General features: G+C 42.0%; 1 protein-coding gene across 2 annotated transcripts in view; it reads left to right on the top strand.

Annotated features, from left to right (window-relative positions):
- rbm26 (RNA binding motif protein 26) overlaps positions 1–22,657 on the top strand; it is a 150,447-nt gene that overhangs the window by 114,445 nt on the left and 13,345 nt on the right. The window contains exons 20-21 of one of the 2 annotated variants that reach the window (XM_033022942.1): positions 1,299–1,414; positions 11,230–11,343. In XM_033022942.1, coding sequence (XP_032878833.1) covers positions 1,299–1,414; positions 11,230–11,343 — 230 coding nt within the window. The remainder of the gene's footprint in view (positions 1–1,298; positions 1,415–11,229; positions 11,344–22,657) is intronic. The other variant, XM_033022941.1, reaches the window with a different exon arrangement.

Consider the following 22,657-nt stretch of genomic DNA (forward strand, 5'->3'; position numbering starts at 1 on the left):
TTTTTTATACTTGCACTGTCTGAAATATGGTTTTTAAAGTTTTTTAATCTTATTTTAAAAGCAAAGTTGGATAGCAGTTTCATTTTGAGCATTTTGAAAATATTAATTTGCTCAATAATTGACATTCAACAACCTCAGATGGGCTGAAGCATCATTGCTATCAAAACTAACTGCAAAATTGAATTTGGATATTTGTTTCTCTTTAGGAAACGTAAATAGGAAAAGGGAATCGATCAGCAAATGTGGGCTCCAGAATAGTGCACCAGACTTAATATATTTGATGTCAAGTATTGGATTTTTTTCATATGTAGTTAGAAAATAAATAAATGATGCTGAGAATGAACATGGCTGGTCACCTCAGAATACATGCATTCAGAATTTTATGACATCAGATATGCCTCAGCAGTGAATGTCTGAAATATTTAAGTTCTCACTTGGTTTAGCAGATCTTTTAAAAGAAAGGAAGAGGTTTAAAACAAATGAGTTAAGTATAAATACAAATTTGAAATGGATTAAACTTGATCTTAGACTACGTTTATGCAGATGATAACTTTTTGCTGACTGTTCTCTCAATACGAAATGGAATGATCGTCTGGTGATACTTAACATACTTTTGGGGACGTCAAGCAGCACAATTTGCGTTTGATTACTAGATTGGCAAAATTTTGTAAAGTTATTCTTATTTTACTGTGCAACTTAAATATTGTATTGTCTTTATGCACAGTTGTGGAGGGTGACATAAGTATGGCATTAATTTTAGCATGAAGGTGGCTTACCAGGTAATTCAAATGGGGCTCCTGAATGTTCAACATGCATGGTTCTGCATAAAGCAATAAAATGGAACAATGTTTTATGAATAGGTTTACTATGTCACTGTATCCATTTAGACACATCTTCTGTCACTTCCTCAACCAATGAATTTTATGACAAGCTTCCACCCTTTAAGAGAAAGTTTCTGTATATTTTTGCAGTGCCCAGCCAAATATGTTGTAGGCTGACTTCTCCAGACAATTTCTCTGCTTTCTGCTGTGGAATTAAGTTAAACAACAATATGAAAAGGTCCACTGAACGGGATGTGCATAAGTTGTAAATCAAATTATATTGTAACATGTCCAGTTTGTTAAATTAGAATAGCATATAATTTAGGCCAATCATTTTTGACATATTGTTGGGATCTCCTCATTCAGGTGCATTATTTTGCTGACATGGGACTATTGAGAAGTGTTTTTATTTACAGTTGAGTTTGTTCCTTTTTTTAATTAAGATCGAGAGTTTGATTATGAAACTGATTTGTTTAGTTTTTAAAGAAGACTCTTTCTCTTTCAAGCAATTTGGTGAAATCGAGGATTGTCAAATTGAGGATGGTTCTTGTCATGCAATCATTACGTACAAGACGAGGGCAGAAGCAGAGGCTGTAAGTAAATGCTTTCCACACTATAAATATGCTTTAAAATGCAAATAATCATAGTAATACTTAAAGTCACTTCTTCGAATGCAGAGTAGGAAACAAATCCAATTTCAGTGATCCTTAACAATCCGGCCCAATAAAATGCATAGGCTTGTGGTTTACAGCTGTTGCATAAATGTTGATGAAAGAAAGTTAAGTGGACAGAATAAGACTGATCAAAGACCACAGGATTGAATTAGACTTATTTTAATGTGCGATGCTTGATGGGTTAGGTGGATGAACTCTGAGCGTGGATAGATACATGAGACTGGGATGTTGTAGCCATTACGGAAACCTGGCTAAGAGAGGGACAGGCCTGGCAACTTAATATTCCAGGGTACAGCTGCAACAGGAGAGATGAAAGTGGAGGTAAAAAGGAGGGGGTGTTGCCTAATTGATTTAGGAGATTGTCACGGCAGTAGTCTGAGGTGATACATGTTTCATCCAGTGCATCTCTATGGATGGAGCTAAGAAATATAAAAAAGGGATGATTACTTTGTTGGCAGTATTACAGGCCCCCAAATAGTCAGCGGGAATTGGAGGAGCAAATATGCCAAGTGATTGCAGGCAATAAGGTAGTCGTAACTAGTCATAGTTATAAAAGTCATATTAACTTCTCCAATATAGACTGACTGTCACCGTGTCAAGGGTTTGGATGGGGTGGAGTTTGTGAAATATATTCAGGAACGTTTCCTCCGGAAACATGTAGAGGGCCCTACATGGGAGAGGGCAAAGCTGGATCTACTCTGAAGAAATTGGACGGGCAACTGATTAAAATGTTGGTGAGTGATCCTTTTGGGACCAGCAATAACTGTTGTATTAGCTTTAAAATAGTTATAGATAAAGACTGGGTGGGCCCACGAGTTAAGAATAAGAATAAGGAGTAAGCCATTTAGAACGGAGACGAGGAAACACTTTTTCTCACAGAGAGTTGTGAGTCTGTGGAATTCTCTGCCTCAAAGGGCGGTGGAGGATGGTTTTCTGGATACTTTCAAGAGAGAGCTAGATAGGGCTCTTAAAGATAGTCAGGGGATATGGGGACAAGGCAGGAACGGGGTACTGATTGGGGTTGATCAGCCATGGTCACATTGAATGGCTCGAAGGGCCGAATGGCTTACTCCTGCACCTGTTGTCTATGTATCTATATACTTTTAAAACTGTGTATGTGTGTGTGTGTCATTTTGCATGTAAAACGTATTTCCTCGAAAATTCGACGTAAAAACGCGGAGATTTTTACATATTTCGGTAGGGATTTAACTTACGATTTCGCAAATCCTCTCTAAATTTAATTAATTATTTCCCCAGATTTTTAATAAAGTTGTTCACAAAACGGACTGTTTTTTTTAATCAAAACGTTGCGGCAGCTACGGACGTCACAATGCCCTTGCTCGCGGCACCGCACCACCCCCCTCCCCAGCACTCGATTAAAGCAGATGCTCTCAACGCGCAGGTGCAATTTCCACCACCCTTCTCCTCTTCCCCCCCCACCCCCCCCCTAGTCATTTTTTTTTTTGCCTCCCGCTGTGCTGCGGACCAAAGATCAAGAGGGAGTAATGGCCGCCAGAGCCATCTTCTCATCGCGTGCCCCGCACGACGATAATGGCTGCTACCGCCCAGCTCTCCTCCACTTCCCCCCTCGGCCCGGCCCTGTCACGCGCCCGCCCGCCCACTCCACCCTCACCCTATCTCCCCGTATCGGGGTCTGAAGCGTTCGGGAATCGGTCCTCTGTGACAACCCGGAGATAACCGGCTCGCCCCAGGGGTACAGAGAGGATGCGAGGCCATGGAGCTGAGGCTCACTCTGAGGCCGACGGCTGCTGGCCGGCCCTACCCCTCTCCTCCCTCCCTTCTCCACCCCCTATAGCCAATGAACTGGCCTCAACTACCCTCTGTGGCAGAGAGTTCCAGAGATTCACCACTCTCTGTGTGAATGATTTAATGATTATTGCTACTGTGTTTACCATAGAGAAAGATGTGAAGACTGGGGATCTTGGGACAATTAATGAAAATGTCTCGAGTGCAGTCAGTATTACAGTTGAGGAGGTGCTGAACATCTTAAGGCCAGATCAGATATATCCTAGACGCTGTGGGAAGCTAGAGAAGAAATGGCAGGTGCCCTGGCTGAGATATACGGATCATCATTAGATACATGTGTGGTGCCGGAAGACTGGAGGGTGTCTAATATTGTGCCTCTATTTAAGAAGGGTTGCAAGGAAAAGTCTTGGAACTATTGACCAGTAGGCCTAATTTCTGGTAGGCAAGTTACTGGAGCATATTCTGAGGGATAGCATATACAGTATATGCATTTGGATAGATGGGCTGATTAGGGATAGTCAGCGTCGTTTTGTATGTGTTCGAGCGTGTCTCACAAATCAGTTTTTTGAGGAAGTAATTAATGAGGACAAAGTGATATAATGAGGACAAAGCAATATTATTATCCTGTCATATGATATTAGAATGCCTACCAATGTATAAAGTGGTTACCTTCTGTGGCAGAGAATTCCAGAGATTCACCACTCTCTGTGTGAAAAATGTTTTCCTCATCTCGGTCCTAAAAGATTTCCCCCTTATCCTTAAACTGTGACCCCTTGTTCTGGACTTCCCCAACATCGGGAACAATCTTCCTGCATCTAGCCTGTCCAACCCCTACCTGACCAAGCCTTCCCACGCCCTACCTGACCAAGCCTCCAACCTCATTGTTCCCCAGCCCCGCACGGCCCGTTTTTACCTTCTCCCCAAAATCCACAAACCCGGCTCTCCCGGCAGACCCATTGTCTCTGCGTGTTCGTGCCCCACCGAACTCGTCTCCACATACCTTGACTCCATCCTATCCCCCTTGGTCAAATCCCTCCCCACCTATGTTCTAGACACCTCAGACACTCTCCGCCGCCTCCACGCATTCCACTCTCTGGGCCCTCACCCCCTCATCTTCACCATGGATGTCCGGTCACTCTACACCTCCATCCCCCACCAGGATGACCTCAGAGCCCTCCGGTTCTTCCTCGACCAGAGGAGCAACCTATACCCAGCCACTGACACTCTCCTCCGCTTAGCGGAGTTGGTCCTCACCCTCAACAACTTTACATTTGACTCCTCCCATTTCCTCCAAACACAAGGCGTAGCTATGGGCACACGCATGGGCCCCAGCTACGCCTGCCTCTTTGTCGGGTACGTTGAACAATCCTTGTTCGAGACGTACCAGGGCCCCATCCCCGACCTCTACCTCCGTTACATTGACGACTGCTTTGGTGCCACCTCCTGCACCCACACACAACTGACTGACTTCATCTACTTCACCACCAACTTCCATCCGGCACTCCAATACACCTGGACGATTTCCGACACTTCCCTACCATTCCTTGACCTCACCATCTCCATCGCAGGGGACAGACTCCTGACCGACATACATTACAAACCCACTGACTCGCATGGCTATCTGGACTACACGTCTTCCCACCCTGCCCCCTGTAAAGACTCCATCCCCTACTCCCAATTCCTCCGCCTACGCCGCATCTGTTCCCAGGATGAGACATTTCATACCAGGGCATCGGAAATGTCCTCGTTCTTCAGGGAACGGGGATTCCCCTCCGCCACCATAGATGAGGCTCACACCAGGGTCTCATCCATACCCCGTAACACTGCTCTCACCCCCCATCCCCGCACACGCAACAAGGGCAGAGTCCCTCTGGTCCTCACCTTTCACCCCACCAGCCGGCAAATACAACACATAATCCTCCGCCATTTCCGCCACCTCCAACGTGACCCCACCACTCGCCACATCTTCCCATCTCCCCCCATGTCTGCCTTCCGCAAAGACCGCTCCCTCCGCAACTCCCTCGTCAATTCTTCCCTTCCCTCCCGCACCACCCCCTCCCCGGGCACTTTCCGTTACAACCGCAAGAAATGCAACACCTGTCCCTTCACCTCCCCCCTCGACTCCATTCAAGGTCCCAAGCAGTCGTTCCAGGTGCGACAAAGGTTCACCTGTATCTCCTCCAACCTCATCTACTGCATCCGCTGCTCTAGATGTCAGCTGATTTACATCGGTGAGACCAAGCGTAGGTTGGGCGATCGTTTCGCCGAACACCTCCGCTCAGTCCGCAATAACCTACCTGTCCTCCCGGTGGCTCAGCACTTCAACTCCCCCTCCCATTCCCAATCCGACCTCTCTGTCCTGGGTCTCCTCCATTGCCAGAGTGAGCAACAGCGGAAATTGGAGGAACAGCACCTCATATTCCGTCTGGGGACCTTGCGTCCTTATGGCATTAACATTGAATTCTCCCAATTTGGCTAGCCCGTGCTGTCTCCTCCCCTTCCCCTTCCTTAACCCTCTAGCTGTCTCCTACCACCCTCCCATCCGCCCGCCCTCGGGCTCCTCCTCCTCCTCCCCTTTTCCTTCTTTCTTTCCCCACCCCCCATCAGTCTGAAGAAGGGTTTCGGCCCGAAACGTCGCCTATTTCCTTCGCTCCATAGATGCTGCTGCACCCGCTGAGTTTCCCCAGCAATTTTGTGTACCCTTAAGAATTTTGTAAGTTTCTATAAGATCCCCCCTCAATCTTCTAAATTCTAGCGAGTACAAGCCGAGTCTATCCAGTCTTTCTTCATATGAAAATCCTGACATCCCAGGAATCAGTCTAGTGAACCTTCTCTGTACTCCCTCTATGGCAAGAATGTCTTTCCTCAGATTAGGAGACCAAAACTGTACGCAATACTCCAGGTGTGGTCTCACCAAGACCCTGTACAACTGCAGTAGAACCTCCCTGCTCTTATACTCAAATCCTTTTGCTATGAATACTAACATACCATTTGCTTTCTTCACTGCCTGCTGCACCTGCATTCCTACTTTCAATGACTGGTGTACCATGACACCCAGGTCTCGTTGCATCTCCCCCTTTCCTAATCGGCCACCGTTCAGATAATAGTCTACTTTCCTGTTTTTGCCACCAAAGTGGATAACCTCACATTTATCCACATTATACTGCATCTGCCATGCATTTGCCCACTCACCCAGCCTATCCAAGGCACCTTGCACCCTCCTAGCATCCTCCTCACAGCTAGCACTGCCCCCCAGCTTCGTGTCATCCGCAAACTTGGAGATGTTGCATTCAATTCCCTCGTCCAAATCATTAATATATATTGTAAATAGCTGGGGTCCTAGCACTGAGCCTTGCGGTACCCCATTAGTCACTGCCTGTCATTGTGAAAAGGACCCGTTTACTCCTACTCTTTGCTTCCTGTCTGCCAGCCAGTTCTCTATCCACATCAATACTGAACCCCCAATACCATGTGCTTTAAGTTTGTATACTAATCTCTTATGTGGGACCTTGTCGAAAGCCTTCTGAAAGTCCATATATAACACATCCACTAGTTCTCCCTTATCCACTCTACTAGTTACATCCTCGAAAAATTCTATAAGATTCGTCAGACACGATTTACCTTTCACAGATGGCACAATGGGCTAAGTGTTCGGCTGGCAACCGGAAGGTAGCCGGTTCGAATCCCGCTTGGAGTGCATACTGTCGTTGTGTCCTTGGGCAAGACACTTCACCCACCTTTGCCTGTGTGTGAATGTGTGTGAATGATTGGTGGTGGTCGGAGGGGCCGTAGGCGCAGATTGGCAGCCACGCTTCCGTCAGTCTGCCCCAGGGCAGCTGTGGCTACAGAAGTAGCTTACCACCATCGAGTGTGACTGAGGAGTGAATGAATAATGCGATGTAAAGCGCCTTGAGTATTAGAAAGGCGCTATATAAATCCCATCCATTATTATTATTATTATAAATCCATGCTGACTTTGCCCAATGATTTCACCACTTTCCAAATGTGCTGCTATCCCATCTTTAATAACTGACTAGCAGTTTCCCCACTACCGATGTTAGATTAACTGGTCTGTAATTCCCCGTTTTCTCTCTCCCTCCCTTTTTAAAAAGTGGGGTTACATTAGCTACCCTCCAATCCTCAGGAACTACTCCAGAATCTAAAGAGTTTTGAAAAATTATCACTAATGCATCCACTATTTCTGGGGCTACTTCCTTAAGTACTCTGGGATGCAGCCTATCTGGCCCTGGGGATTTATTGGCTTTAATCCATTCAATTTACCTAGCACCACTTCCCGGCTAACCTGGATTTCACTCAGTTCCTCCATCTCATTTGACCCCCGGTCCCCTGCTATTTCCGGAAGATTATTTATGTCTTCCTTAGTGAAGACAGAACCAAAGTAATTATTCAATTGGTCTGCCATGTCCTTGTTCCCCATGATCAATTCACCTGTTTCTGACTGCAAGGGACCTACATTTGTGTTAACTAATCTTTTTCTCTTCACATATCTATAAAAACTTTTGCAGTCAGTTTTTATGTTCCCTGCCAGTTTTCTTTCATAATCTATTTTCCCTTTCCTAATTAAGCCCTTTGTCCTCCTCTGCTGGACTCTGAATTTCTCCCAGTCCACTGGCAGGCTGCTTTTTCTGGCTAATTTGTATGCTTCATCTTTTGTTTTGATAACTATCCCTGATTTCCCTTGTTATCCACGGATGCACTACCTTCCCTTTTTATTTATTTTCTGTTATAGATCCAGCCTTAGAAGTACATCCACATTTGGATGCAGCTGATATTGGTGACACTTATAAGTTTAAATGTACAAATTTATACCCGGGCTCAGTTATATCACATAATTCATATAAGAATTATAATAATTTCTCAATATGCTGTTGATCCACATTATGTGATAAATCTTGTGACTGTGGTTATTTTGTTCTGCTGCTAATGTGTTCATACTGGTTTATATTTATGATTTTAACATTGGTTTTCAATTTTGGGTGGTTGAAGCTGGAAGAGCTGCGGCCTCAAGGCGGCAGACACCTAGGTTATCCCCTGACCTTGGGGCACCTTCTCCTTGTGACTGTGGGTTTCCTCGGCGCACCAGTTTCCTCCCACACCCCAAAGACGTGCAGGTTTAGAAGTTAATTGGCTTTTGTAGAATTCCTAGTGGATGAGAAAGTGGGATAACATGGAACTAATGTTGACAGGTGCCATGGACTTAGTGGGCCGAACGGCCTGTTTCAATGCTGCATCTCTAAAACTAAACTAAATGCAGTTGTTGCAGTACATTTTGTGAATACAGTCTATCCTTGTTATTACACCGCTTTATAACAGATTTCAGTTATAGCGGATGAAATCTGTTGTAACTAAGGTGTCTGTTCATAAACGGAACAAAGGACCGAGTTTGTTGTTGTTGAAGCTGTATGTACGCCAAACAGAAGTGGACCTTTCAGGAAGAGGCTGAGAGAGAGAGAGGGAGCGGAAACAGGCCCTTTGGCCCAACGCGTCTGCGCCGACCAGCGATCCCTGTACATTAACGCTACGCTGCACACACTAGGGACAATTTTACATTCATACCAAGCCAATTAACGTTCAAACCTGTACGTCTTTGGAAGGTGGGAGGAAACTGAAGAACTCTGAGAAAACCCACGCAGGTCACAGGGAGAACGTACAAACTCCATACAGACAAGCACCCATAGTCAGGATCGAACCTGGGTCTCTGGCACTGCAAGGCAGTAGTTCTACCACAGTTGGGTGAGATATGTTTATTCACCAATAGTTTTTGCATTAGATACGTTCGATATGCTGCCTTTTGTAAACTGGTTTACTTTATTCTGATTTATCATGCCAGGAGAAGAGTTGATTATGAGCCTTATTAAATTCCTATGCTTTTTTTAAATTTCCTCCATGACAATGTAGCTATATGAACAAACTGGTAGTACTTCACTTAATTTCTTAGGAATCTAGAATTTATTATCTGTATTTTCAGAAATAACGCACAGTTCCTCCCCAGATTATGAATGCCCGACTCATGTACAGCCTGAACATAAGAGTGAGCAGCAGAATGGATTTGCTGGCTCTTTGGGCTGCAGGAAATAGTTCTCAGGAAAATAACTTTATAACCTGAGAAAGATCTGTACTCGGTCGTATTCAGTAGGGCATGTAATACTTCTGAAGCTCTGTTGTGGACAAATCAAACATTTCTTCATCTGAATGCTGAGAAATCTTTTCAATCATCATTTCAAACCTAATAAAGTATCCTTGAAACTGAATCCATTGTGTTCTCTACCACTTGCTCTTATTGAGCCAGGCCATGAAATCCATGGACATTATTTTAACACAGCTCAATCTTTATCTCATATTTCTACTTAATCTACCTTCATCCCTCACTCCTGTTTATAATTGTATCCCTATTGTTGTAATATTTAAACTAGTTTTACACATTTTGTTTCAGAAATTGTCTTCCTTCTATTTCCCTCACTTTCCCCCAATCTCCATCCCTAATTTCCGACCTTTTCTTGCGCCTCCCAATGTTTTCTTTTGGAAAGTTTTTTTTTTTCTCTAACAATCCGCAACTTTATTCCATTCTATCTCCATAACCTTTTGGCCTTGCGTTCTTTCCAGCACCTCTATTTCCAACTCAGTTCCTAATGTCATTGCTGGTGGAAGCGTCGGGAGGCACCTTTGCCCTATCTGTCTGAATCCAGCATTTCTCAATATTTGTCTCTTGATTTTCTTCTCTAGTTACTTTTTTGATTAATTCGAACACTTCATTATATCACATTATAACTAAATGTTTATTTCTTTGTTCACTATTGTCATTCCTTCGAAGTCCTTCTGCAGCTGTCCTCCAGGAAATTTGCCAAATTAAACTGCAATACAAATACAGATTGTGGATTTTTGTTGTTATTTGTCCTTTGTCTCGTTTAATTTAATTATTTTAGGAGTATTATCCTATTGATGAAGAATACAACCGTTCTCATTTTTTGTGGTTTTGGCATTTGTATGAGCGTGGCTCTTAATGTCCTGTTAGAAAAATAAAGGATTAAGTGAAATCGAGACGATACCGAATCATGATTGCAAAAATAGCAAGCGGTGCAGGAAGTGTGATTGAGCTGGCCCTGGAGTATTTGAGATGAGGGAAGATGAGCCTGCCAGCCACAAAATCTGAGCTGATGTTGCAGATAGATGATTTAACTGAGGAGAAATGACTAATGTGAGCTTGAATTATTGGGGAATTTGCCTATAAATGCCCAGTAAAAAGAGGATGCTTGCTTTAATATTTTTATACCTTAACTACAGATTGCACTTTCCTTTCTGACATCAGGCAATTGTAATGTCAGCTTGCTGCACCAATGCTTCAAGCATTGTGGGAGTTTGTGGGCTGATGCTTATGGGTGGGAATACCTTATCAATGAACAAATGTTATGCCTTTCTTTTTTTAATTCTGAAGTCCTAGGCTACTGATGCCTTCTGCCTTACCAATTTTTACATTCTTTATACATTCCCTATGCTATTTGTTGATCAATTAGAATCTCTTCAATGTTTTTCATGCATATTTTACTTTTTATGTTAATGTATACTTATACACTGCAACACTTTTTTGACAGTGCCTTCTGCATGATTATAGTTTTCTTCAGCATGCCTTGGGTTTTGGAAAATTGGAAAGTTGGAAATTGGAAAGTTGGAAATTGGAAAGTTGGAAAATTAAACCATTTGTTACAATTATTTCAGGTGTGGATTATTAAATATGTCATGCATGTTTAAATAGTAAGGCTAGTTTGCATCATATTTGGTAGTTTAGAGGCCCTGATTGTCTTGGAAGTTTCATCCAAGCAGATTAGTTATATAAACTGCAATTATTGCAGTTAACTCCAATTGCAATCATTGATCTTGACCTTTTTGATGTAGCTTTTGTTAAGTGACAGATATGATTTATATTTTCTCAATGAAATGTGATTTTCTAGGCTGCTTTACATGGAATTCGTTTTAAGGGGCAGGACCTTCAACTTGCTTGGTACAAACCTGGACCCACCACCACTGTTGCTGAGCCTGAAGATGTGGAGGCAGATGAAGAGGAGGTAAATGTTGTATATATTTGCATAGTAGCAATTGAGACTTTTGGATATACCTGTACAAGGAATGGAGGGATATGGATTATGTGCAGGAAGGTAAGATTTGTTCTTGGGATCATGTTCGGCACAGAGATTGTAGGTCGCAGGGCCTGTTCTTGTGCTGCCCTGTTCTATGTTCTATATTAATACCTTGTTTGCTGAAAGTTCCAATCTTCCAGAGAAGAAGGTTTGCAAAATGAATTTAGACTTTTAGAACATTATTGCTCTCCAGCACTCCATGCAGCACTGAAATGCAGGTCAGAAGTGAGATTTCCAAGTTCTGCCCTTTGCTACTATACCTTTTATAATAATACTTGTCATTTATGGATGCACGATCTACATATGTTGCTTAATTCCTTAATATGCAGAGCCTTTATCAAATTTCCAAGAAGATTTGTCATGCAAATTTGAAATCTGTATTTCCGGTTGAAAGCAAGCTTGCCTAATTGACTGATCACGTCAAGCTTGAATTTGCAATGCAATGAGCATACTCACTCATCCAATAATATAGGACATTGTATATCAGTGAACAGAGATGTAATCAGATTCTCAATTGTGTTCTGAGATGAACATTAGATCAAAGCTTTTATAATGGCATTAACTCCAACTGATTTTTGACAACTGGTGTGGCTTATTGACAGCACGTCTCAAATATATTCCAGACTTCCTTATTATACTGACGGGGAAAATGCCAAAACGTATCCTTATTTGCCTTGAATAAACTTACAATGAGATTCATTGGAAGTTTGAATTGATTCTGTGGCCATAATTTATAACAGGAAGAAGTAATTTCTTGTGGGGTTCAATTTCATACCTTTAAAAACAGCATTGTATACTGCTAATGCAGGCGTCAAGCTGTGTTTAGGCACTCATTGATCCAATAACTCCAATGTGGGTTCTTGACTTCAGTCCGCTGAATTGTTCTGGGCGTAATTCAGGGCAGTATCATGAACGTAATTTGTAAGTTTGGATTCAATATTTGTTGCCTGCCCTCTTTGGCATCTATGAAAATCATTAAAGGTAATGGAGGAATATTTTTTTTTTGGATTAGCCAAGGCCAAATCCACCACTGCCATAAAGGAGGACTATTACAATGTTATCAACATCTGATGTTCTGAGACAGTGTGATAACTGAAAGGAGTAACTCTGTGGAAATGGGGCACTAAGTAGGATAATTTCCCACCAAATCTCACCGTCCGTGCTCTCTACTCCACATCATTAAGATGGTCTCATGTCAGTAATTCCTTTTTTGTAAGAAAATGTGTCCTTTTAATTTTTAAGAGAACTTCATTTTCATTCTTGTACATTTCATCATTCATGAAACGGTTATCGGCATTTATCTTGTAGCGTTGAAAAGCCCATGAACGTGGAGGAATGGAATGGAATACTTTATTGTCACGTGACTAGGCACAGAAATTCTTTGCTTGCATACCCAATGTATACAAATAGCGGCCACCTATGGTGCTGACAAAGTTACATAGCTGGTCGGCTCCTCCTTTTGTTCTCCCCCCCCCACCTACATTGGTTCCCCCCGACGGGTCCCCATTGTCCTTTGTTCCTCCCCATCCACTATTGTCCTTTGTTCCTCTCCACCCCACTCCCTTATTGTCCATTATTCTCCTTCCTTCCCCCCCCCCCCCTCACAGCGGACCTCCCATGCCATGGGCATTGTTCTTCCTCCCTCTCATGGCGATCTCCCCACACTTTCGTCGACCAGCGAGGCATCGCCACCGCGGAGACCACATCTTCGCGAGGTTTCACCGCTGCTACCGCTTCATTACCGCCAAGGCCCCACCGCCATCGAGGCCTCACCGTTGCCGACGCCCCACTTCACATGTCCACGTCATCCGTTGGTTGGCGCCATCATCAGCCGCCGCATCGACCTATCCACAACACTGTAAGAAGACCAATCCACAATGAATTCCTTCAATAAGCTGCACTATCCACAAAATGCACAAACATTGTAGCCAAGACTAAAGTTCAGTGTAAGTTCAAGGAGTTAAGTGTTGAACCTGCACCTCATTTGATCTAGTTAAGTGTTATGTAGAATTTAAGAAAACTAAATCCTTCCTCTTTCTTATTTTGACTGCAGTAAGCATTATATAATTCTATAAACTCTGCCACGCAATACGATCATAACTGATCCTCTACGTTATGCCCATTTATTCATCCAATCCCTTCTGTCCTTTGAGCTACGAAGCATCCACTGCTCTCATTTTCCGAGAATTACAATGATTAAAATACTTACGCACTTGTTAAATGTGCCTGACTCCTTGTCCTTGAAGCCAGGTGTCCCTCAACTCTTCAGTAAAGGAACCTTTTAATTGGCATTCCCATTTCAATCTCTTTCTGAACTCCATTGAAGTCTTTGGGTCCGAAGATTTGCAGTGGCAGGCTGAAAACATTTCAGTTTTTAACAGTGATTCTTTACTGTCTTTACAATCTTACTTTATACTCCACCTATAAAAAAATGTTTCTCCATCTCATACCTACATCTTTTTGTTCACTCGTTTATTCTGTCTATATTCGTTTGTAAACTTTATACACCGTCCTCAAAGACATACGTTTGAATTTTGTACCATTAACAACTTGGGATACATTACACTTCATTTTTTTAATACATATTATTTGTATTTATTTTAAATAGCATTGATTTTTGTAACACCTCATTATTACTAGTTTGCCAACCCAATGGTCTATTCAGTTTTCTGGTTAACCAATCGTTTATTAATAGCAACGAGGTATTCTATGAAATGGAATTTGATAATCTGAATAATATGCATCCATTTTATTTTGGATTCACCGTCAAACTTTATTTTCCTGGTATGTCATATTGATTTCTGCCTAAGTATGATATGAATTTCACCAATTTTTGAACAATTGACATAAACCTAAATGGTCTATTTTCTTAATCATTGAACATTGTTACACGTGTTTTCATTTAAACTGCTTGGCAAATTCCATAATCTAAATAATTTAGGAAGAGAAATGTTACCAGGATTTGGCAGCTTTTACTTCCTGTTTACTTTAGAAAATGAGCATGGAAACGGGCCCTTCGGCCCACAGCGACCATCAATCACACGTTCAATCTAAGTCTATGTTATCCCACTTTCTCATCCACTCGCTGCAAGCCAGGGAAAATTTGCAGAGGCCAATTAACCTACAAACCCACATGTCTTTGGGATGTGGGAGGAAACCTGAGCACCTGGAAGAATCCCACGTGGTCACAGGGAGTACATGCAAACTGCACACAGACTGCACCCGAGGTCAGGATCAAACCCAGGTGTCTGGCAATGTCAGACAGCTGCTCTGCCAGCTTCGTGACTGTTTCTCCTGCGCCTTCACTTAGTTATTTATTCACTTTAAGTTCTGCACTCATTCTTAAACCTTTGTTTTCCAATCACCTAGTACATTCATTATATCTTCTACATAGATGGATATCAAGTATTGTTTAGTAGTTTACTCATTTCCTTGTTTCGTATTCTAATTTCTCCAACTTTAGCCTCTAAGAAATTTGTTTCACTTTTGCTTCTGCTTTATATATTTCAAGAAGCTCTCAGTATTTTTTGATTTTTTTTTTTTAATTTCTTGCCATTTTTTCTTACTATTTTCACTTTTGTTTCGGTGTTTTGGTCGACCTTTGTTTCTAAAACTTTACTAATCAAGTTTTCTGCTAATCTAGTTTTAGTTTAGAGATACAGCATGGAAACAAGTCATTTAGCCCAACGGGTCTGCTCTGACCAACGATCACCTACATCACTAGTTCTACACACTCAGGACAATTTACAGAAACCAATTAACCTATAAACCCACACATCTTTGGAATGTAAGAGGAAAACGGAGCGCCCAGGGAAAGCCCAGGCGATCACAGAGAGTACATACAATCTCCATACAGACAGCCCCATAGTCAGGATTGAACCTGGGAATCTGGCGCTATAAGGCAGCAACTCTACCGCTGCGCCACCGTGTCGCCCCTGTTTATTTTTTTTTAGTAACCTTATCAAATACTTTGAATTCAAGACTTTTGTTAGTTGTGGATGGAGTAGTTTCCTTGTGAATAATTTATTTCTCAATTATTTTTAAGGTTTTTACTATTTATGTGCAATTATATACTTTAATGAAAAGCTTGCTACTTAAACCTATCTAATTGATGTTGTGGCTGCATTCAGATTTAATATTCAAATTTCGGACACAATTTTGTCTTTTTGGAATCTTTTTAACTCTGAGAATTACCAGTAATCCTATTTCATTGCACAAGAGAAGCTCCAGAATACTTCCCTAGATTGGTTCCATGAAAAATTGCTCCAGGAAGTCTTTCGAATACATCTATAATCTTAACTTCTCTTGAATCTTAAATCACTATTGCACTGACAACACTAATTCGATTCACCAGTCTGTCTGATGGCAGTAAACTGAATGCTCTGTATAATGTAGTGTCTTTTGTCAGATCAGATATTTGTAAGTAGTGTGATATATAATTAACTTTATAAATAATGCAAGTGATATGCACCTGAGTAACGTCAGATCCCAATATTTTCTGTGTGGTTGATGTTGCAGAGGCAGACTCCTCTGTTTTGCCTCAAATCTGTGTGTTCTTGCGTGAAGGTAGAAGTCAGCAACTAGTTAAAGGTACAAAGTGATGGAGTAACTCAGCAGGTTAGGCAGCATCCCTGAAGAGCATGGATTGGTGATGTTTCAGGTTGGAACCTTTCTTCAGACTCATTGTGAGGGGGAAGGTGGAGAGAAATCTGGAAGAGAGGAGGGATATTTGATATCCAGGCAGATGGGATTGAACAAAGCCCAAAGACTATAAAACAGATGCTGTGAGACAAAAGGATTGAAGAGTTGCAAATTGTGAAACCAGAGTAAGGAATGGAGGGAGAAGGGAGAAATAGGTGGGGCATGGGTGCAGGGGGGTGGGGTGGGGGAAGAAAGAGGGTTGTGGGAGAGAAAGGGGGAGGGGGTTTGTTGGAGGATACCTGAAATTGGAGAATTCACTGTTCATACCTTTTAGGATTGTAAGCTACCCTAACGGAATATGAGGTGCTGTTCCTCCATATTGTGTGTGGTCTCACTCAGGCAATGGAGGAGGTCCGGGCAGAGAGGTCAAAATGGGAAAAGATCCAGTAGGCCTTCGTTTATGAAGTTTAAATGTTTGCAGAAATGGTCAGACTGCTATGGCCTACTGACCTAAAAAAAAATCCACGCCTGCCATCCTTTGTTCTGCCCCACTTCCAGCTTTCGTTTCCTCCCCCAGCCACAATCACTGAACAAAGGCCCTGACCCAAAACGTCACCTATCCATCTTCTCAAAGTTTGCTGCCTGACCAGCTGAGGTACTTAAGCACCGTCTTTTTTTTGTAAACGGGTATATCCAGTTAATTGTTTCTACAACGAGTTAAAGGTGTCTAACTGTGCTCCTGTTTGATTAATTATTTTCTTAATAGGTCATAGGTTTTTAGTGTAATAAATTGATTTATTTAATATGATCATAAACAGGTAATGAGCTAGGACTAAAAGGGTCCTGCTAAATTTTTTTATTATTAATAGTTTTTTATTGGAGGGAAAAAAAAAAAAAATCACAGTACATCTGACGTATGGCATTACATTTTCCTCCATTTTGTTTTTTATAAATAATAATAATAATAATATAAACAAAATAACCCTAACCCACCCTCCCTAAACACCCCTTGGCAGCTTATTTTTTCACAATCCAAATATATCACAAAATCAAATGCACTTTTTAACAATAATAAAGTAACAAAACAGAATAAAGGCGGATCCCCACTTACTGTCAAGTGCCCTCAGTCAATAGGTAGTTCCTTGTATGAGCCCCAATCTAGCACATGATGACGAGGAGTGGACTTTTTTCAGCGCTTCTGTCCAGCGTTCCTCAGACAGATCCATACCAAGGTCATCCTCCCACCTAGCTTTAACTTTATTCAGGTCTGCTAAATTTAACTAGTGAGAAAACCTGTTCATAATGCTAGTATTTTCTATGGAGCAAAAACATTTTTTCACCATATTAATAATGTTCAATTAAAGTTGTCAAGAAAAGTTAAGATGACCTTTTCTTGTATGCAAACCATTTCAGGGCTTTCTTCGTGGATGAGATTAAACAGTTTTTTGTTTGGCAAAATGCTTTGCATTATTGCTTGTCAGCTCTTTTAACAGGCAATGAACCTGGCCCGAAACAACTCCTAATCCATTCCCTCCACAGATGCCGCCTAGCCCGCTGAGTTCTTCCAGAACTCTGTGTTTTTTAATTTAACTCTGAAATTGAAGATAGACACAAAAAACTGGAGTAACTCAGCAAGACAGGCAGCGACTCTGGAGAGAAGGAATGGGTGATGTTTCGGGTCGAGACCCTTCTTCAGACAATCACAAGTACTCTCACCGCCGAGAGTTCAGTTCAGTCTGAAGAAGGATCTCAAACCAGAAACGTCACCCATTCCTTCTCTCCAGAGTCGCTGCCTGTCCTGTTCCAGGTTTAAACAGAGCGCTGTCAGTTTAACGTGTGGGAATTTAAATGAAGAGCTGTCGGCTGCAGCACTATGGGTTCTATGTAGCGCTACCGGCTAGAGGACTATGGGCTTTAAACATAGCGCTATGGCCACAGTGCTATGGGTCACAGACTGTTCGGGAAAATTCTCGTGTGACAATGAGTCCTTGGAATTCTCTTTCTCAGTGGAAGGAGCCTTTGATTATTTTTCAGGCAGTGGTAGAATTCTGGATAAGCCTTGTGGTGAAAGGTTACCAGTGGGATTGCAGTTACATTGGGATTGTCCTTGATTTTATAGAACGGTGGGTGGGCTCAAGGGGGAGAGAGGGGAGGATGGAGGGGAGAAGGAGAGAGGGAGGGAGAAAAAAACGAAGGAGAGGGAGGAAGGGAGGAAGAGGAGGGTGGGAGGGAAAGGGGGAGGGAGGGAGAGAGAGAGAGGGAGGGAAAGAGAGAGAGGGAGGGAAAGAGAGAGAGAGGGAGAGGGAGGCTTCCAAAATGGCTTCTACATTATCATCTGGTGTTAAAAGCAGGAAGCAGCCGTTCAAACAGCAGTATACAAAGAGATGGCAATGAATGCACTGTCAAGGAAGGTGCGTAGAAGACATGTCAATTGGTAGCAAAGTTATGCATTCTTGTACTCTTACATGGGTATGACTGCACATAAAAAAACATTTTTTTTCAGCTAAGTGATACCGTGTAAAAATACTGATTTCCTCAGCAAAATACTGATTTTCAGGTGCTAGAATACTGAAATGCTCTGACAAAACTAGGCAGCTCTGGTTCAGTCAGATGTGTGATGTTAACACTGTCCCATTGTAGCTTTTGTTAAACCACCTGTCTCACGGTGCGAGCTGACCCACGAGATACCCCGAGTGTAAAACAAATTTAACTCGTGTAGGCTGTGGGCCGAGCATCAAAAATGTGTCTAGAAATCAGTTTTCGTGACCCAAGTCACCAAACTACATGACATTTTCCACAGATTTAGATGAAATATAATTGAGAAGGATGTCATAACTCGTCATTGCCAAACGTTGCACATTAATTAATTAAACTAATTAGAAAATGAGATCGGGAAAATAAACGCCATCTAGTGGCCAATGCCCGTATTACATCATGGGCAGCCTATTTCCGTGTTGCAGTCCATTTAAACTATAATTATTATATAATTATTATATATATATATATATATATATATATATATATATATATATATATATATATATATATATATATATATATATATAACCTGTAAATATGAATGTAATCATATTTTGTGTGGACAGGCTCTGAAGAGTGGAGGGGCAGAAGCTGCAGAAAAAAAAATATCATATTACTTAGGTCTGCATGGACTTCAATTCATAAAATGTCAATCTCTTCTTAATGTCAATGAGACTGACACTGTAATTTACTGCCATAGATAAGACTTCAAGTTCAAGTGCAGGAGCAGAGGGTGCAGAATAGCTAGAGAAAGAAACATCTCATAGTACCTAGGTCTGCATGGACTTCAATTCATAAAGTGTCAACCTCTATTTAATGTCAATGAGACATAGAAACATAGAAAATAGGTGCAGGAGTAGGCCATTCGGCCCTTCGAGCCTGCACCGCCATTCAATATGATCATGGCTGATCATCCAACTCAGTATCCTGTACCTGCCTTCTCTCCATACCCACTGATCCCTTTAGCCACAAGGGCCACATCTAACTCCCTCTTAAATATAGCCAATGAACTGGCCTCAACTACCTTCTGCGGGAGAGAATTCCACAGATTCACCACTCTCTGTGTGAAAAAAGTTTTCCTCATCTCGGTCCTAAAAGATTTCCCCTTTAACCTTAAACTGTGACCCCTTGTTCTGGACTTCCCCAACATCGGGAACAATCTTCCTGCATCTAGCCTGTCCAACCCCTTAAGAATTGTGTACGTTTCTATAAGATCCCCCCTCAATCTTCTAAATTCTAGCGAGACTTACACTAATTTACTACAATTGATAAGTTATTTCAAGAGGCTACAGAAAAAAAATCTCATAGTCATTAAGTCTGCATGGACATCAATTCATAAAATTTCAACCTCTTCTTAATGTTAATAAATTTTGTTAATTAATAATAATTAATAAATTAATTAATAATTGTTAATAAATAATGTTAATTAATCTTAATAAAATTCCACCTCCAGTTTAAATTCCATTTGGAATATTTTGGAGGACCAAGAAACCAAGAAGAATGTTAATGAGAATAATAATAGGTTACTACCATAGAAAAACTAGTTCAAGTTCACATATCACCAATTCATTTCTACAGAAACATTAACTATTTCTGACCATTTCGCACTGCAATGGAAGCCTATAAAGTGCGATCGATATCCCTCCGTTTTTCTCCCGTTGTCGGTGCCTGAAAATGGCTGCTACAGACAGCACTATGTACAGCCTCTCCCCCCCCCCCCCCCCCCCCCCGCCCGCCTGCGGAGATGATCCGCGGCTCCGCGTTCGCGAATCGGCCGCTTATTAATTGAGACCGCGGCTTCACTTTACCGCGATTACCTAGGCCCCGCGATCGGAGCACTTTTTCCCGGTAAGTTATCGCAGGCAGCTCCGAGATTAGCTGTTAAAGACTTATTACATGCTGGCATTAGTGACGATGTTTAATTGACTGTGTTATGGAAACATATAGTTTAGGCCCTCAACTTCATGAATGAATAAGGAATGAATGAATGAAGTGAATGAATGAATTTATTCACATTATAAAAGGGTGCAATTAAATTAATTAAAGTCCATACAGATAGATTTTCATAAATTCAGACTTTAGATCTTACCTTTCAGTTAGAGTTGATTCCTGGCTGTCTTAATCTTTGTGTTCCAGCACCTCAGCAGCGACTTTGCTTTCAAGGCTTTCTTGCACTTCCATCCACTTAGCACTTTCTTCAGCCTTTTTAACGCTTTTCTCACTAAATTCAATTACCTTGCTGCAACTTTCCACGACATGTATTCCACAGAACAACAAATCGGAATCTCCAGTAAAACAGGCATCTGTGAAGCCCCCTTAGCCATTTTGTGTGCTAGCCTGAAGCAAAGCGCGTGATTGGCCAACTGGCAGACAACTCAATGTTAAACGTGCTTTGATTGGACTAAAAATTGTGGTTTTTCTCTAATTTAATTTAAAAAATGGGCAAGTCTTGTTCATGACGAGTTTCAGGGGTGATTTATATGATTTTTTTACACAATATGTGAAAATTCCATGTAGTTTGGTGACTTGGGTCACGAAACTGCAGAATAAAGCTCCTCGGCCCACAGTCTAGTGGTAATCACGTACAATTAACGTAGCGAGAACGTCGGAACTCGTGGACGCAACTTAGCGACTCGTGGCGCTAACGGCAGGTACCTGTGAAACTTATTAACTCTTGAAAAAATTCAAACATGTTTAAAGTTTTCCACGATTAAAATGTACTGTTGAAGTTAAAATTTGAAACATTTTAACTCGTTGTAAGAATTTGGTGACCCGTGAGTTAAACTTAGTGACTCTTGAGTCTACCGTGTTAACTCGTGGGCACTCTGAACTCGGCAGCTGGACAGAGAAAAAAAAGTTTAAATCAGATTAAATCGCCATTCTGTAACTTGCAGTTGATGCAGACAGCAGTGTGGGGAGGAATTTGCAGTGAGCGTGTTGTGCTGGAATTAGTTGGTCCAGGCCCTTGTCTCACCTTTCCTCCCACCCCCCACCCCATGATCTTGAATAAGCCCTCACGATTTGGAACTTCCTGAGGTCCTTGCTGACAGAGGGGATTGTAAGCAGAAACTGGGACAAAGGCAGCACAAAGCAAGACCTGGTCATGGTTGTGACTGAAAGCCTACAGAAGCACATCTGGAATCACACAGAAATAGCCCTGAGACGATGCCTGAGCACAGCTGGAATTGTACTGGAGCACAGCTGGAAGCTCTCTGGACGTCTTCTTAGACCATACTCAGACAGATCAGGAATCATGTGCAGGAAGGAACTGTAGACACTGGTTCAAACCGAAGATAGACACAAAAAGCTGGAGTAACTCAGCGGGTCAGACAGCATCCCTGGAGAAAAGGAATAGGTGATGTTTCGGGTCGAGACCCTTCTTCAGACTGTGAGTCGGGAAAGGGAGACGAAATATCATTTTCCCCTGACCCTCAGACATCAGCAATCACATTGGATTAGACCTGGACCATCTCCGCTGCATGGTGGTACTGCAGTTAATGCTGCTGCCTCGTAGTCTCAGGTTCGATCCTGAGCTCAGCTGCTGTCCGTGTGGAGTTAGTGACCAAGAGGCTTTGCATCAACTCATTGAGAGGACTGCTGACATTTTGATCCAGCGTTATAGTCGGTTCTTCCAGCAGATGTAATGTAATTGGATAAAACTGGCTATGTTGTCTTTGGGAGCAAGTTGTAGGATGATGGCTAATTGGAAGCAGAAACCCCCCCTGAAAAGGACATAAACACTCCAAGCAGGACCCCAATCCCTGCGGTTAGAAGCGTCTGCTTTTTGAATTCCCACAAATAGCACAACATAGGTTACAATACAGTAAAGGATTATGTTTAATCCAATCACTGGGCGATAGTGTTGTACCATTAGGAAAAAAATTGTTAAAACGTGCTGCGCCTCTGGTCAGTACAAATATCTCAGAAGTAAAGCAGCATTTATTTGAAAATTAGACATATTTATACAGATTATTCCTGAAATATTTGAGGTTTATTTATTTGTAGACTATTTCTGCTCGGGAAGATACGCCAGTAAAATGGCTCTGGCTAAAATCAACACTTC

The sequence above is a fragment of the Amblyraja radiata genome, chromosome 6, assembly GCF_010909765.2.
Source record: "Amblyraja radiata isolate CabotCenter1 chromosome 6, sAmbRad1.1.pri, whole genome shotgun sequence".
NCBI lineage: Eukaryota > Metazoa > Chordata > Chondrichthyes > Rajiformes > Rajidae > Amblyraja > Amblyraja radiata.